The sequence below is a fragment of the Battus philenor genome, unplaced genomic scaffold (genome assembly GCF_028537555.1).
Source record: "Battus philenor isolate CCGP_79_NKW_IND1 unplaced genomic scaffold, ilBatPhil1.0.hap1 SCAF_6, whole genome shotgun sequence".
In the NCBI taxonomy this organism is placed as follows: domain Eukaryota; kingdom Metazoa; phylum Arthropoda; class Insecta; order Lepidoptera; family Papilionidae; genus Battus; species Battus philenor.
In genome coordinates, this window is record NW_027181726.1 from 4,507,852 (window position 1) to 4,521,899 (window position 14,048).

A 14,048-nucleotide genomic window follows, 5' to 3' on the forward strand; every position below is an offset into this window, starting at 1 on the left:
TACTACTGACATTCGTCGCCTGGCCTCGAGCATTTTCAAAATAAAAATAAAAAATTGTCCTATTTGAGTAATGCAATGGTTTTTGATGTTTCAGTCGAGGATCGCGGATATTCGGAGGTCAGTAATAGCAGTTTTGCTTATTGAGGTTTCCATATAAGCGAAAATGAGCCACTGCTTCAAAAAATAGAATTTACTTTGAATGAAAATGCTGCAACATACTTTGGCCAAAGTTTTAGTTGTAAAAATTTTTTTTTTTCAATTTTGTTAAATGGATGTCATAAATGTATGGTTCTTTAAAAGGAGGTAACTTCAGTTCCTTTTCTGAAATTTCGTGAATATCAGTCTTGGATGTCGTAATGTGGCTGGATTTTTACGTATTGAAAGTCGTGGATGGACGTAAGCTGCTTTCAATCAGTTCAATTTGTTTTCTGGAGTCCGTAAACATCGACTGGACCTTAGCCGGGGGATAATCATAACGGAAGCAGTTGCACGAAATCTATGAACCTAGGAACGAATTAAACTTACACTCGGTACATCACAATCAATACTAAAATCTGAACAAAATTATTGACGAGCAGTTGCACAAGAAACATTATTCTAAAAATTTGCATCGACGACACACGCGTGATACTCTCTCGACCACTGCAAGCAACATCGCGATGAAAAAATCCGCACGGTCAACGATTTCAACGGCCTCGTCCCTCCGCAAAGTTTCTCACTTTTTAAAATATTCTTGTTTTGAAATATAAATCTGCCACCAGATACCTTTTGTCAGTGCTATGGATAATAAAGATCCTTATATTTACATTAACAATATCAATATTTATGTAGTTAAACTTTAGTTAAGAAACGGATATGATTAAAGTCCAAAGGTATATTAATTTTCCAATGTTCTTTTTTGAAAGTATCCAGTTATTCTTCCGTGTTATTGTTTGAATATAAAGTAACATTGTATTAAGTGTTCATTTTAACAATATAAATAAATTAATTTCAATTGATTAATTTTGTTAACAATGCAAAGTGTACTTATTTACCAAGATCAAGGTGACACACTTCCAACATAGTTCAGAATGTTGGGTCCGTTACGCAGTACGACGCCGTGTCGGACATAGGACGCGCGCTTTCTCGCAGCACCGTTGTTGGAAACACTTAACGTTATAAGCGAACTAAAAAAGCTCGTCAAATAAAACTATAAAATGGATGATTCGAGAAATAACAACTTTCCTCTTGAGATCAAAAATGTCGAGGAAAAAACGGCTTCAATATTAATGAAATATTTCACTGGTAAGTTTTTATATTCATTAATATAAAATAGTCTTTAAAATAAAAGCTATCCAGCTGTAAACAGCTAACCATTTTTAAAGTAAATAGCACGCATCAGTGGAATACTGACTGAAACGTCATCTCGAGCTCTTACAACAAAAATACGAGTGTTTACAATAACGACACAATAGTTCATTATTTACTTACACTAGAACATTACTACACACTTGCTACATTATTTACTTGCATTAGATAAACGTGGTAATTTATATATATGTCTATTATTATTAGTATTATTATTTACTTTCATAGTAATAACGTAGCGTTTGTTATTAATATTTACTTTCTATAATAATTCTGGTTACATCAAATTTATATATTTTATTAAATAAATCTAGAATCGAATGTTAATGTAAACAGTAATCGTTTACAGAATTTAAAATTATGAACAAAGTTTGCTTATGTGTGTTTTATATAGATACAAAACATCTATATAATAATGTACTAAATTTCTGAATCGTATCAAACAGTAGGATGAATCTAATATGCAGATAATTTTTTTGAGTAACTAAGAAAATGAACTTTAGTTTATTAAATATATACAATTTGATTGAAAAGTAACGTAATTTAGTGGTTATTAATGACAGTAGAGTCATTTTATTACACTTCTTTTTTAAAAGTAGCTAAGAAATGCTTTGGAATCTGTTTTTTTTTTTTATTTAAATTAAAAAGTTTTATTGCGCCTTTAATATGAAGTAACATAAACCGGAGCAATTATAAAAAAACAATGAAAACGAATTAACAATAATCAACAATCTATAACAAGTTTTAAAAGCCAGACTACTAACCGAAGAGAAAGAGAAATGCATCGCTTTGATAAAATTGTCACGTCCTGTCTCTGAATGTAACAAATACATTACATCGGAGGATAACTATTCCTATATTTATGCTATAGCGTTTTAGTGAAAACGGTCTTTTTTTATATCTCGGCCATTTTTGCCTACAATATTTTTACTTATAATAATATATATTTTTGGTTCGAATTCAAATTAGAATTTATATCCGCTGTGGCAGACAGGCGGTTAAAAAAAATTAAAATTTTATTTTCATAACAACAAAATTACAATGTAAGATTTAACAAAACGCTAACCATTGCCAGTCGCGTAGAGTGAATTACATAGTTACATTTTGGACATGTATACTTTGGTAAATAACACAAACAAGTATATATAAACTATACATGTGAAACTAGAACAAAAACAATTAATTTAAAAATACAAAGTTATTCTGTATTAATTTTATCGTCATCGGCGTTTTAGCCCATATACGCCCATTGTAAGGGTTATACACTATAATCTCTTCGCTTGGCAGGTGAGTTGGCAAACGCAGTGTGGTATTATGGTACGCTGAGATCGATACTGTGCACTCTCTGGAAACTTGTTTGCAACTAGTATAAACCCTATGTGGGTTCAAATGCACAATGTGTCAGTTATAATATATTATAAGATTATATTCAATGAATCGAACCCGCGACCTACGATCGCAAGACTCAACACTTAACGTTGGGCTATCTTTCTCTCTCTCTACTCATACAATTATTTTGTGTTTTTTTTTTACATCTTCCCAATAGTTAAAGTTGTAAATTTTAAGAAGTTTACTATGTTTGTTGTACACTTAACATTTAATACAAAATCGAAAGCTACGAGCGAAAACCAGTACTGGTAACCTGTAATAAAATTCCTGAAATTATCTGACAACGAGTTTTACTCATAAATAATTTTAAAGTCAATGGCTTTACAAACCCCATGATAACGATAACATAAACGATGGTTTGGATAAGGCAAATATAGAAAGCAACATTCCTTCTGCTTCGCGTACGTACTCCCAGAGTCCAACACCGGCTGTGTCTTAAAATTTAATGTATTCAGTATCTTTGCATGTTATTTCGATTATCCTCGGTGAAAGTTAGTTACTTTGAATTAATATAAAAAGAGAAAATTCTACCAATATTTTTTTCTTTCTTTCAAGTAAATATATATTTTATTGTTAATATTTATTTTAAATGTCTCTATCTTAGTATTTATAAAACCTTAGGATGCCCTTCCACGTATTCCTATAACGCTTTATGAAGTTTTATGAATAATACATATTGTGATTTTTCAAACATAAGGAGTGCATAAACTTATTGAGGATTGCTATTTATGTCTCATAACGTTCAAACAGATTTATCTGTCAGCGAACTTTTGATAACGAAACAGTTATTAAATCTCCATCAATGTTTTGTTGTTTTAGTCTGCAGTTTATATTACAACAATTAGTTGCCCCAATAGTCTGCTCCCTGTCAAAACTTAATTAATTGCTAATAGGCAAATGAATATTTATCAAAATTGTACCAGAGTGATAGACTATTTATTAATTTATTTTCTTTATTTTAAATAACGACAACTTTTTAATATTATCTATTGTACAAGACTTAAGTAACGTGATTAAGTTTTCATTTTAATGCTTTATGGTACCAGCTATTTTATGGTTGATTACATTCTAACACACCTTTATTTATTTTTATTGAGACAATAAAATTAAAACACAAATTACTCTTTATCTCGCATGGGAAAAATAATGTGGTTTTATTATTTTGTTGAGCTTTTTTTTATTTTCTTACTATAAGAATCTTTCAAGAGTGTGCCCTAGTGTGTTGAGCGAAGTTTTTTGTTTTTTGGGGAATCCTATTAATTTTTATAGATTTAATGAAGTCTTTCTTTTGGTCAACATGAAGCACATATGTATTTAACACGTAGTAAACAATTGAACGTAAAAAAAAAATAACTTTCTTAAATGAAATTTATTTTATAATAGCAATATATCTGTGTATATAGTATGATCTCCGACCGGTGTATTACCAGTGATGACTTACGGCATTGAAACATTCCTCATTAGAAAGCTCAATGTCCCGTAACGAGCCGGAAGATACTGGATAGAGACTGCTTCCAACCTGTTTCATTGGGAATGCATGGAAGAGGCCTATGTCCAGGAGTAAATGTCTATGTCTAAAAAGGCGAAGAACACAAAATATGACACAGATTTCAATTTGCGAAAGTTAAGATTTGTGTGAAATATATTAAGCGGAATAATTACTATTTGTTCCGCGTCTTACAGCGGGCGATCTACATTAAACAATAGTTTTCTATACTAAAGAATTTTGTTTGCATTTCGTGTAAACTAGAAACATTTACAATCTGAGAAACCTTCACTGATACTATTAAATTTCACTGATCTAACTTCCTTATGGCCTTTGAATGCAATAGAAAGTCGCAAGGCCTTGGCGGTTCGTGTGCCTCGATTCAATCAATATGCCTAATTTCGATTGACCAATATAACAATGAAAAACGTTGCAACATAATAATAGAGGAAGTAGACAAAGGCCACGTAACGGAAAAATAATGTATATTTTCAGCAGTAAACCTATGAATATGTATTTAATTTATGAACATTTTATTATTAGAATCCGTTACGTGTCTACTTCTTTAAGGTTTAAAGTTGACAATAACAACACTCGTATATTTTTTATTTTTGAAAGGTCTGAGGTTCAAATATTTTAACTTTTTATTTTATTAACTTTTAGTTGCCTTATTTAATATTAGTATCCTTGGGCTTATTTAAATGAGACTAGTAATAGTTGGCCACATAGCGCATAGAACAGACGACCGCTGGGACTTGAAGGTTCTGGAGTGGCGACCAAGCACCGGCAAGAGTATCGTGGGATGCTCACCTACAAGACGACCTTGCTGAGGTCGCTGGAAGACGAAGTCTGGAGAAGAAGTCTCTGGAATAGGTCCATCAGTGGACGTTTTATAGGTGCAATGATGAGGAATAATGAAATTAAGTTAATATTATCTAATTGTTATAAACGTTTCAAATACATTACTTCGAATTTAACTGGGTACTTTTCCGATAGCCTAGTTAGTTTAGTTATGTGGAAGTGGGCACTGAGTTTTATCGGACAGTTGGATAACTGGTAAATAGACGATGTAAATGTTTCTGTATTTCTTAAAGGAACTTACTTATTATAGATGTTATAGTATTTCCTTAAAATGTTTACCTATTACAATACTTTACGTTTTACGATTAAAAAGATGTTCCATAATTTCTTACCAGTTTTTGTCATTTATAAACAGGTGAACACACTGGCTATGTCCGCGTAGGTCCTAAAGGATACTTCTTCCCCATCAAATATAAGCAAGAAGCTGCACATATCTACAATATGGAAATCAGGCCCACAGACGTCTTTGTTACGAGTTATCCCCGATCAGGTATTTTTTTCCTATTTCAAAAGATATATACATAAGAACATTTAAGATAATAATTGAGTCTATCTTCTCCAAAAATATATTGAAGAAATAAGAGAAAAAATATTGAGAGACTGTTAAACGTTATTAGCCTATCAAAGTCAAATAAAAATAATACGTATTTCAGAGTTATCACTTTATATATTGATTTAATACTAAACATTTTACAAATATGTAATTATATTTTCATTGTAATGTTTACATTTTTCGTTTCATAACATTCTAACACACTTAATTTCAATTGTTTTCTAAAGTTCAACAGGTAAGAACACGTATTTTAACTTAGTCTATGGTTTATATGACAAAAGTAAAGATGATTTTACTTTAAAATTTCTTGTAATTTTTTTCCATAAGAACCTTACCTGGGCTTAAAACGAAAATACGTAATAAAAAGTTTGACGATCTCGAGTTTTGCACTTAGAAAAACATCGGGCTTATCATATTTGTTTAAAATAAAAATAAATAAGGAAAAATATCCAATAAGTTAATACATTAATGTGTTTGTTATTCTTGTAGAAGTATCATTTTATTATCTCGCTATTTAAAGAGAAAGACGCTGACGTGTGCAACTCATTAGTGTACATATATTTTAGTGTACATACGTATTAAAATAAAAAATAAACAAAGCTTAGCAGGTTTAATTAAAGTTAAATATTATTATATTATCCATTATTATATAGTTTATTAATTTTTAAATTGTTAATAAAAATGTTATCTTGCTTGCTATATGTAATGTCTTTATTTTCATAATAATATGTTTAACACATAATTTAGTGAATTACGATTCGATTAAATAGTGTTTGTAAACTAACTAATTGCATAACGTTTGCAGGCACGACATGGACTCAAGAACTGGTTTGGATGGTTGCCAACGACTTAGACTACGAAACCTCCAACGCCATGCCGCTCACCGATAGGTTTCCGTTTTTGGAGTAAGTTCACTTTGACATAAATCTATAGATAAAAGCAACGACTGAACTCTAGAGGCAGCTACACAAAATTAAAATACATTGAGCATTTTTTACGTTGGTATTTGGATGTACTTTTTATAAATAAAAATGTGTTGTGAAAACCTGGAAAAGAGTTCGACGATTTATGTTATTAATTTTGTTATATTTTCGTTGAGACAGGAAGAAAGGAAGATAAATTAAAATAAAGGGGAGAGATAGTAAAAATGAGACTAGTAAATTAAAACACCTATCCCTAGGTATTAAAAATTGTTAAAGCCGTGGGGGTGGAAAATGAGAACTTTTCTTTAGTAGTTAGTTTTTTTAAAACCTTTGAAATCCCCTTCCATCACTCGGAAGGAACCTATAAAAACTTCTTATAATTATAGTCCGAATTTTTTACACCAAAAACAATCGTTATAGTTGTCTTTGATAATTATTAAGACATTAAATTAATAAATAAAGTGGTCACTACGAAGTCCATTTTATTATTTTATATGTTACTTTTGACAGCACGAAGACCATCAGGATAGCTAGTATGATTATTATAATAATAAACAATCATTACAGTTTTCCATAAATGTACAAGTTACAGAAAATATGGTAAATTATTTTTGTTCATAATCCGTAATTTTAGGTTGGATATACATGTTTAAACATGTCAATACCATTGTGACTGCGTCATTACAACATTTAAAAAATTTATAGAGGCAAAACGCCAATCTGCAAAAGTGTTCCGGCGGTCGTTTCCGACCTAGGTTACGATAAAATAGATTGCGCGAAACCGACATCGTACGGACTAAGTTTCAGATTCCTTAACAGAAATTCTCTCTTACTTCGATTCTTGGTACATTCCCTTTTTACAACACATGTTGCACATTATTCTCCACACTTTAGAACAAATTGCAATTAGGAGAATGCAATATTTGCATCAAGACAATTTGTTTGATGGTTTGTGTTAAGATCTCAGCCTTGTGAACAGTTTATTGCATTACATTTATCAATAATTGTTACAATGTAGCGGTAGAGCTACAAGTTAATGACAATAATATTGTGTTGAATTCAACTAATAAAACCGTTAACTTTTCGTTCTACCTTATATGATTTTGTTTCATTTTCCTATAGTTGTTATGATACTTGAGGACAAAGACTGACAAAGTATGTTATTGATATTATATTATCTCTAGTATCTAGGTCTAGCCTTTGTGTGAGATAACAGAAACTTTCCACATATTATATAGTCTTCGTCGTCGTCGTTCCATAAACGCTTACTATAAGACATATAAGCCTCTCCCTAAGATATTCATGGGGACATATAACATACACGCTAGGCAGGCAGGTTGGTAATGTGGTATTATGGTACTTAGAATACACTGCTGCCCATCCTCCGGAAACTTGTTAATGAGCAAAGACAGTCCTATATTATTAATGCACAAATTGTGAATTATTTAGATCTATATCCAACCCGCGACCTACGATCGCGAATCCCAGTCCTCTACCGCTGAGTTAACACTGCTCTAATGTATTATACAAATGACAATTTTAACAAAAAAAAAAGGTAAAAAGACAGTGCAATATGAATTATATTTATATTTAACAAATAATGAACTATTACGGAATGTTTTAATAAATAATAATTATAAGGTGTGAAATATACATGGAAAGTTACAGAATACTAGTTATTCAGATCGTTAACATTATTATAAGACATATATCATATGAACAATACATTTTATTACTTTTATCTTGTTTTGTTTGGTATCCGTTAATGTTAATAATAAGTCAATGACCATAAAACTCGTGGTAAACAATCCAGAGTGCATGTACGAGTACACTGCTTTTATTTAATTAACGACTCTCGTTCTATTTCAATTGATATTTTGTAGTCAAAACTGAAACCAACAATTACAAATGACTAAAGGTACTTGGTTCAATCCAAAAAACAAATAATCTAGTAGCGACTTTGACTTTAAATAAACTTATAATTTTTTGAAAACCTTGTACCGTTTAATTTCCAAGTAACGGTTAACGAAGTAGTAGTTTTTGTAGATGAACTATACTAACTTTCTATTTTAATTTTCTGAAGCTTATTTTCAAAAATATATTTTTAATTATATGTGGTATATTTAGGTCAGATTAATATTTTTCCAACTTAGCACTGATAACTTTCACTTTCATAGCCATTTAAGATGTTTTTAAGTTATTTAAGATATATGTTTTTTTAGATTTTCGATATGCGTCCATCCTGTATTAGCGAAGAATTTAATAGTAGAGAATAGCCATTCTGAGGAAAACTTAAAGGTCCTTCAGTGGGTGACGCAGCCGGGCACGGAACAGCTGGCTCTAATTCGCACGCCACGCTTTGTCAAGTCTCATATGCCACTCTCTCTTTTGCCTCCTAACCTCTTGGAGACAGCTAAAGTTGTATACGTAGCGAGGGACCCCAGAGACGTTGCGGTTTCTTTCTTTCATCTCAACAAATCCATGCGCACGCAGGGTTACATTGGTGATTTTAAGACATACTGGAAATTCTTCATAAACGATTTACGTAAGTTTTAAATATACTTTCAAAAATTTTAATAAATGCTATTTGGTGTACATTGCATTATTGCTAATAGATGCTAATTACTACGATATATTGATGTCTCTTTACTAGCATATATTATGTTCTATAAATCTAAAACCAAATTAATAAATCTCTATAAATAAAAAATACCATTGTTATGTTTTTGCCTAAACAGTTAACATTATCAACGATTCTTCATTATAAAAATATACTTTGCAGATCATTGGACGCCATACTTTGAGCACTTAAAAGAGGCCTGGGAGATGAGACATCATCCTAATTTATTGTTTCTCTTTTACGAAGAACTGTCAAAGGTATTTATTGGATCCTATAATACGATATTAATCATGTATACATTTCTGCCAACTCTTTTACTGCAATGGTTATAACAGTTTTTTTTTTCGAGTCACATTGGCTTAGCCTGTGATCGATTCTTTAAAATGGAATATAGTAATAAAACCTTAACTTTATACATTAAAAAGTACTTGAAACTTATCGAACATTTTTCCTGTGAATAATAACGTACTCGCTCTTACGATTCTACTTACGAGAATTTAGTTTCCTTCATTTTAAATTAGTAGAATCTCAAAAAAATCAAAAAGTGTAATATGTATACTGTATACTACCTGTAGATGCCGAATTTGACAGAAACGGAATATGCCCGCAATAGCATAATACGGATTTATTCGGTTGGAGCGTCGAATTATGCTACATGCCGAGGATAATTAAGATAGTTAAATTTTTAAATATTAGAAATTTATGTAAACATAGGTTCTGTAACTTATCTTTGCAATCATATTTAGTTCAATAACAGTTTGTGTATCCAGCAATGCCTCTGACCACTCACATCAGAGTGTATAATAACAAAAAAACGGTGATTTTCTCTCAAAAATATTTTTTTTTCATTCTTCTTTATTATTGAGGAAAATAAGAAATGCATCACGCATGCGGTCCAGTTCTTCCGCAATATTATAGGGATTATAGATACTAAAACGGTACCAATAACCACTCGTCATTATTAATTATTATTTCCACTAGCAATTCTGAGAGGCGTTAGCATACTACACGAGGAACCATGCGGTGCCTGATTTTATCCCAAAGACTCTTAAAACGTGATGCTATAGTACCATCCGTATCTTGTCTGTTTTCTATTATATTACTTTGTGCTATTATTATATGAAAGGCTTTCATTGCTATCTGCTTAAATTTATTATATGTACACATAAATTATGAGTTAAACGTGAGAGGGTTCTGTTATTAATTCGTTTTATTATAAACTCTTTCCTTGCAAATTGTGAATCGTGAAACTTGTGGGAATTAAGCATATTACCTCTATATTTATTATAAATTTTGGTGAATATGCTACTTATTTGTATTAAAAGCCGTTAGAGGTGACTCTCTCATTGTTATGGATTAACTTTTCGAATAAAATAAATATAAATATAATTACTGTGAACACCGTTATCATTTACCGTAAGCGTCTTACTTTCGAAAAAACAATGTTCAATGAAAATTCCGCATGTGAAAACAATAGTTTTTGTTTCACACCGCTCTTGTGAAAAAACGTTCCAAAATATGCACACAGACATACGATTATTCTTTCGACTTTTAAATTTAGAATTATTTACGTAAAATGATTGACTTGGGTCGAACCAGTAGGTCGCCCCATTCTTAGAACTCTCAGGCGAACGTGACTTGGTTAAAGCGCCATTCTTGTAAAAGAGAGATCGCGATTTCGAATCTCGCCGGGGCCTGCAAGCGAACACCTTTTAAAAGAGACCGACATTAAGAGGGCCGGAGGGATAACTCAGAGAGGGATGGGTGGTAACTCGATCAGTTACTATACACGCTACACTTATCCACGACTACTTTACAAAGGTTACAAGTAGTCCCAAACAATTTAAAGCAAACTTTTTATTAAATTTATTAGTATTAAAACTAGACGGCCACCGTTGGACGGAACCTTAGGGTTCTGAAGTCCGCAGACCGGCAAACAATGTCCTCCGTCACGATGCTGAAAGCAGTCTGCTTCCAACCGGTCCTGGAAATCTATGAGAGAACTTGTGTCCACCAGAGGACATCCTTCGGTTGAAATGTTGACGATGAAGAAAATATAAAACAATAATTGTTATTCTTTATTTATTAAATTCGTTTTTTCTTTTTTTTCAACTAACGGCAAATGAAAACTTACGTGCAGACCACAATTTATCATCGTCAAAGCATTAGTGGCATAAATGTTGTCATAGAAAAATCTAGACTATATCTTATCCTTTTACATTCGACATAGTTGACATTAAAGCTAACACAGATAATGTATTGAGTATGTATATTTAAATTCCAGGACTTACGAGCAGCTATAAAACGAGTTGCTGACTTCTTCGGTAAGAGTTTCACGAGCGAACAAATAGAAAAGTTGTGTGAACATCTCAGCATCGAGAATTTTAAGAACAATAAATCGGTGAACTATGACGTCATGAAAGTCGTGGGAGTTTTCATACAAGATGGACAATCTTTTATAAGAAAAGGTGACGTATAGAAAAAATAGAGGCTCCGGAGAAATTGTATTCTTAAGTTGACTTTAATTGCAGGGTCTACCCATTTTATTTTATTCAAATAATAATTTTTTTATAACATTTTTGAAATTTTTGTGTCCATTTTTATTAGTTATAGTTCTAGTAATATATTTTTATGTGTATATTATTACTATATTGCAATATCAACGCTATACAAACTTAAACAATTATTTTGTTCCAGTCCATAGACGCCTACTGCAAATAGGCCTCCTCCAAAGATGTCTATACACCATAATGAGACATATACCATAATGGCCACACTTGGCATGCGGGTTGGAAATCGCAGTTTGGTATTATGGTACGCAGACGATGCTGCGCAGATGATGAAAACTTGTTTGTGAGCAGTGGCAAACATGTATAATTAATGCACAAACTGTGAAATTATATACCACAGTATTTCGCGAATCGAACCTGCGAACTATGATCGCAAATCCCAGTTCTCTACCGCTGATCTACCACTGCTAAAACAATTATTTACGTTACAGTAAAAGAGAATAAAACCTTACAATCGTTTCTAAATATACAAATATTTAAAAAAAAAACTTTAACAATGACTACATGCGACTTTTTTAAAATTAAGTAACAATTTTAATTACTTAAACTTAATTTTTCTATAGAAATATTAATTGTTTATTCTCAAATTTCAGGTAAAGCCGGCGGTTGGAGAGATTACTTCGATGAAGAAATGACCCAAGAAGCAGACAGATGGATGGAAGAAAATCTAAGGAATACTGACCTACGTTTCCCCCACATGCAAAACTTTTGAATCTTTTTAGTTAATGGTATTATTTTTTTTGTGTAAATATCATTAATAAAAAGCAAACATGTAAAGTTAAAATTATTTTTACGACAAAAAATCACATATCTAAACAACTTTATCTATTGTGTTATTTATTACAAAAGTCAAATAAATCTTATTACAACAAAAGGAAATATAAAAATGAGTATATTTATAAAGTTATGACATACGCTCGAATCCTATGGAATTATAATTTACATATTATTAACGCTCTGCACATCAAAATATGGGTCATTTATTTTGAAAGCGAGCTAAGTAACTATGTTTTTAAGTCGAGATATTTTTTAAAAATGAAAATATAACGTTCAATTGTATTTAGTGTTACCATTAACTCAATTTTTTTGAGAAAGTGACTTGCAGTGACAGAAAGCCACTTAAAAATAAACGGCTTATATTTCTTATGCTCGATTATACTTTTTCCAATACAGGAATTGCATAAAATGCAACAGCATAATCTCTTTTCTAACAACGAAATTCTGTTCTTAGTGTTTCGCTACTTTAATTTGGTTGCAAAACAATTGCATTATAATCATTTCAACTACCACAGACGTCGTACCTATAATGCGGACACGGAATTTCTAATTTAAGACGATAGATGGCACTGTATAAATAAATTTATAAATCAATGATTTAAATGAGCTATCCCCAATTTATGGTACACATATTTTTGGCATGTTTTAATATTTGATACATAAATAAAAATGCTTAAAAACGTTTACTGATTTTTATAAAAATCAATTCATTTTAAAGCCATTTTTCTATCATCTATTGCAAAACCCTGTTCTGGTAATTTATCTTTTAGATAAAAGCACGTTGGTCTTTCTTATTCTTCTATACAATATGTCCCTATGTCTGTATCATTTATCAACCAGTATAGTAGTATATTATACGAGGGCCAAACTGAAAGTTTTTAGAACTGGCAACTTAAAAGCATTATTTTAAAAAAATAAGTTTAAATTTTGAAAATAGAACTCTTTACCAATAATATTGAGTATACATTTCATTCATTTGTCATTTGTTTTACGATTTGGCGGCAAATTGAAAATTGTCTGTGCACGTCAGAATGAATTTAAGCCGAGAAAATTTTCGTGCAATGATTTTTTATGACTTTCGATGTCATATAAGTCAACAAGAAAGTTATGATAGACTTCGATTGGCTTTTCACGATGAAGCCCCATCTCGTGCCACAGTTTACAACTGGTTTAATGAATTCAAACGTGGTCGAACTAATCTCACCGATGATTTGCGTGAGGGACGGCCTTCTACAGCGACGACTGAAGACAATATCAGTGTTGTGCGGCGTATGATAGAGACTGACAAAATAGTGACCTATCAGCAAATTCGGACAAGTCTAGGCATAGGTATGAGTCAAGTGCACAAAATCCTCCATGAACATTTAGCGGTCAGGAAGCTTTGTGCCCGCTGGATACCGCATAATTTGACCGAGGCTCAAAAACTCCGCCGTGTTGATTGGTGCCGAGAAATGATCCAAAAATTTAACGGAGGTGACTCAAATGCTGTGTTCGACATACTAACGGGTGACGAAAGCTGGAT

General features: G+C 31.6%; 1 protein-coding gene across 1 annotated transcript; it reads left to right on the plus strand.

Moving 5' to 3' along the window:
- Positions 1-1,087: 1,087 nt before the first annotated feature.
- Positions 1,088-12,663, plus strand: LOC137930128 (sulfotransferase 1C4-like). Its single transcript, XM_068773242.1, has 7 exons — positions 1,088-1,284; positions 5,439-5,573; positions 6,442-6,541; positions 8,782-9,104; positions 9,342-9,436; positions 11,464-11,647; positions 12,343-12,663. The coding sequence occupies exons 1-7, from the start codon at positions 1,197-1,199 to the stop codon at positions 12,459-12,461; spliced, it is 1,044 nt and encodes a 347-aa protein (XP_068629343.1). The 5' UTR covers positions 1,088-1,196; the 3' UTR covers positions 12,462-12,663.
- Positions 12,664-14,048: the final 1,385 nt, after the last annotated feature.

Coding starts and splice junctions, on each gene's coding strand:
- LOC137930128 (XM_068773242.1), top strand. CDS start 1,197: ATGGATGATTCGAGAAATAACAACTTTCCTCTTGAGATCAAAAATGTC. Junction 1,285..5,438: donor ATTAATGAAATATTTCACTG/GTAAGTTTTTAT, acceptor ATTTATAAACAG/GTGAACACACTGGCTATGTC. Junction 9,437..11,463: donor TTTACGAAGAACTGTCAAAG/GTATTTATTGGA, acceptor TTTAAATTCCAG/GACTTACGAGCAGCTATAAA.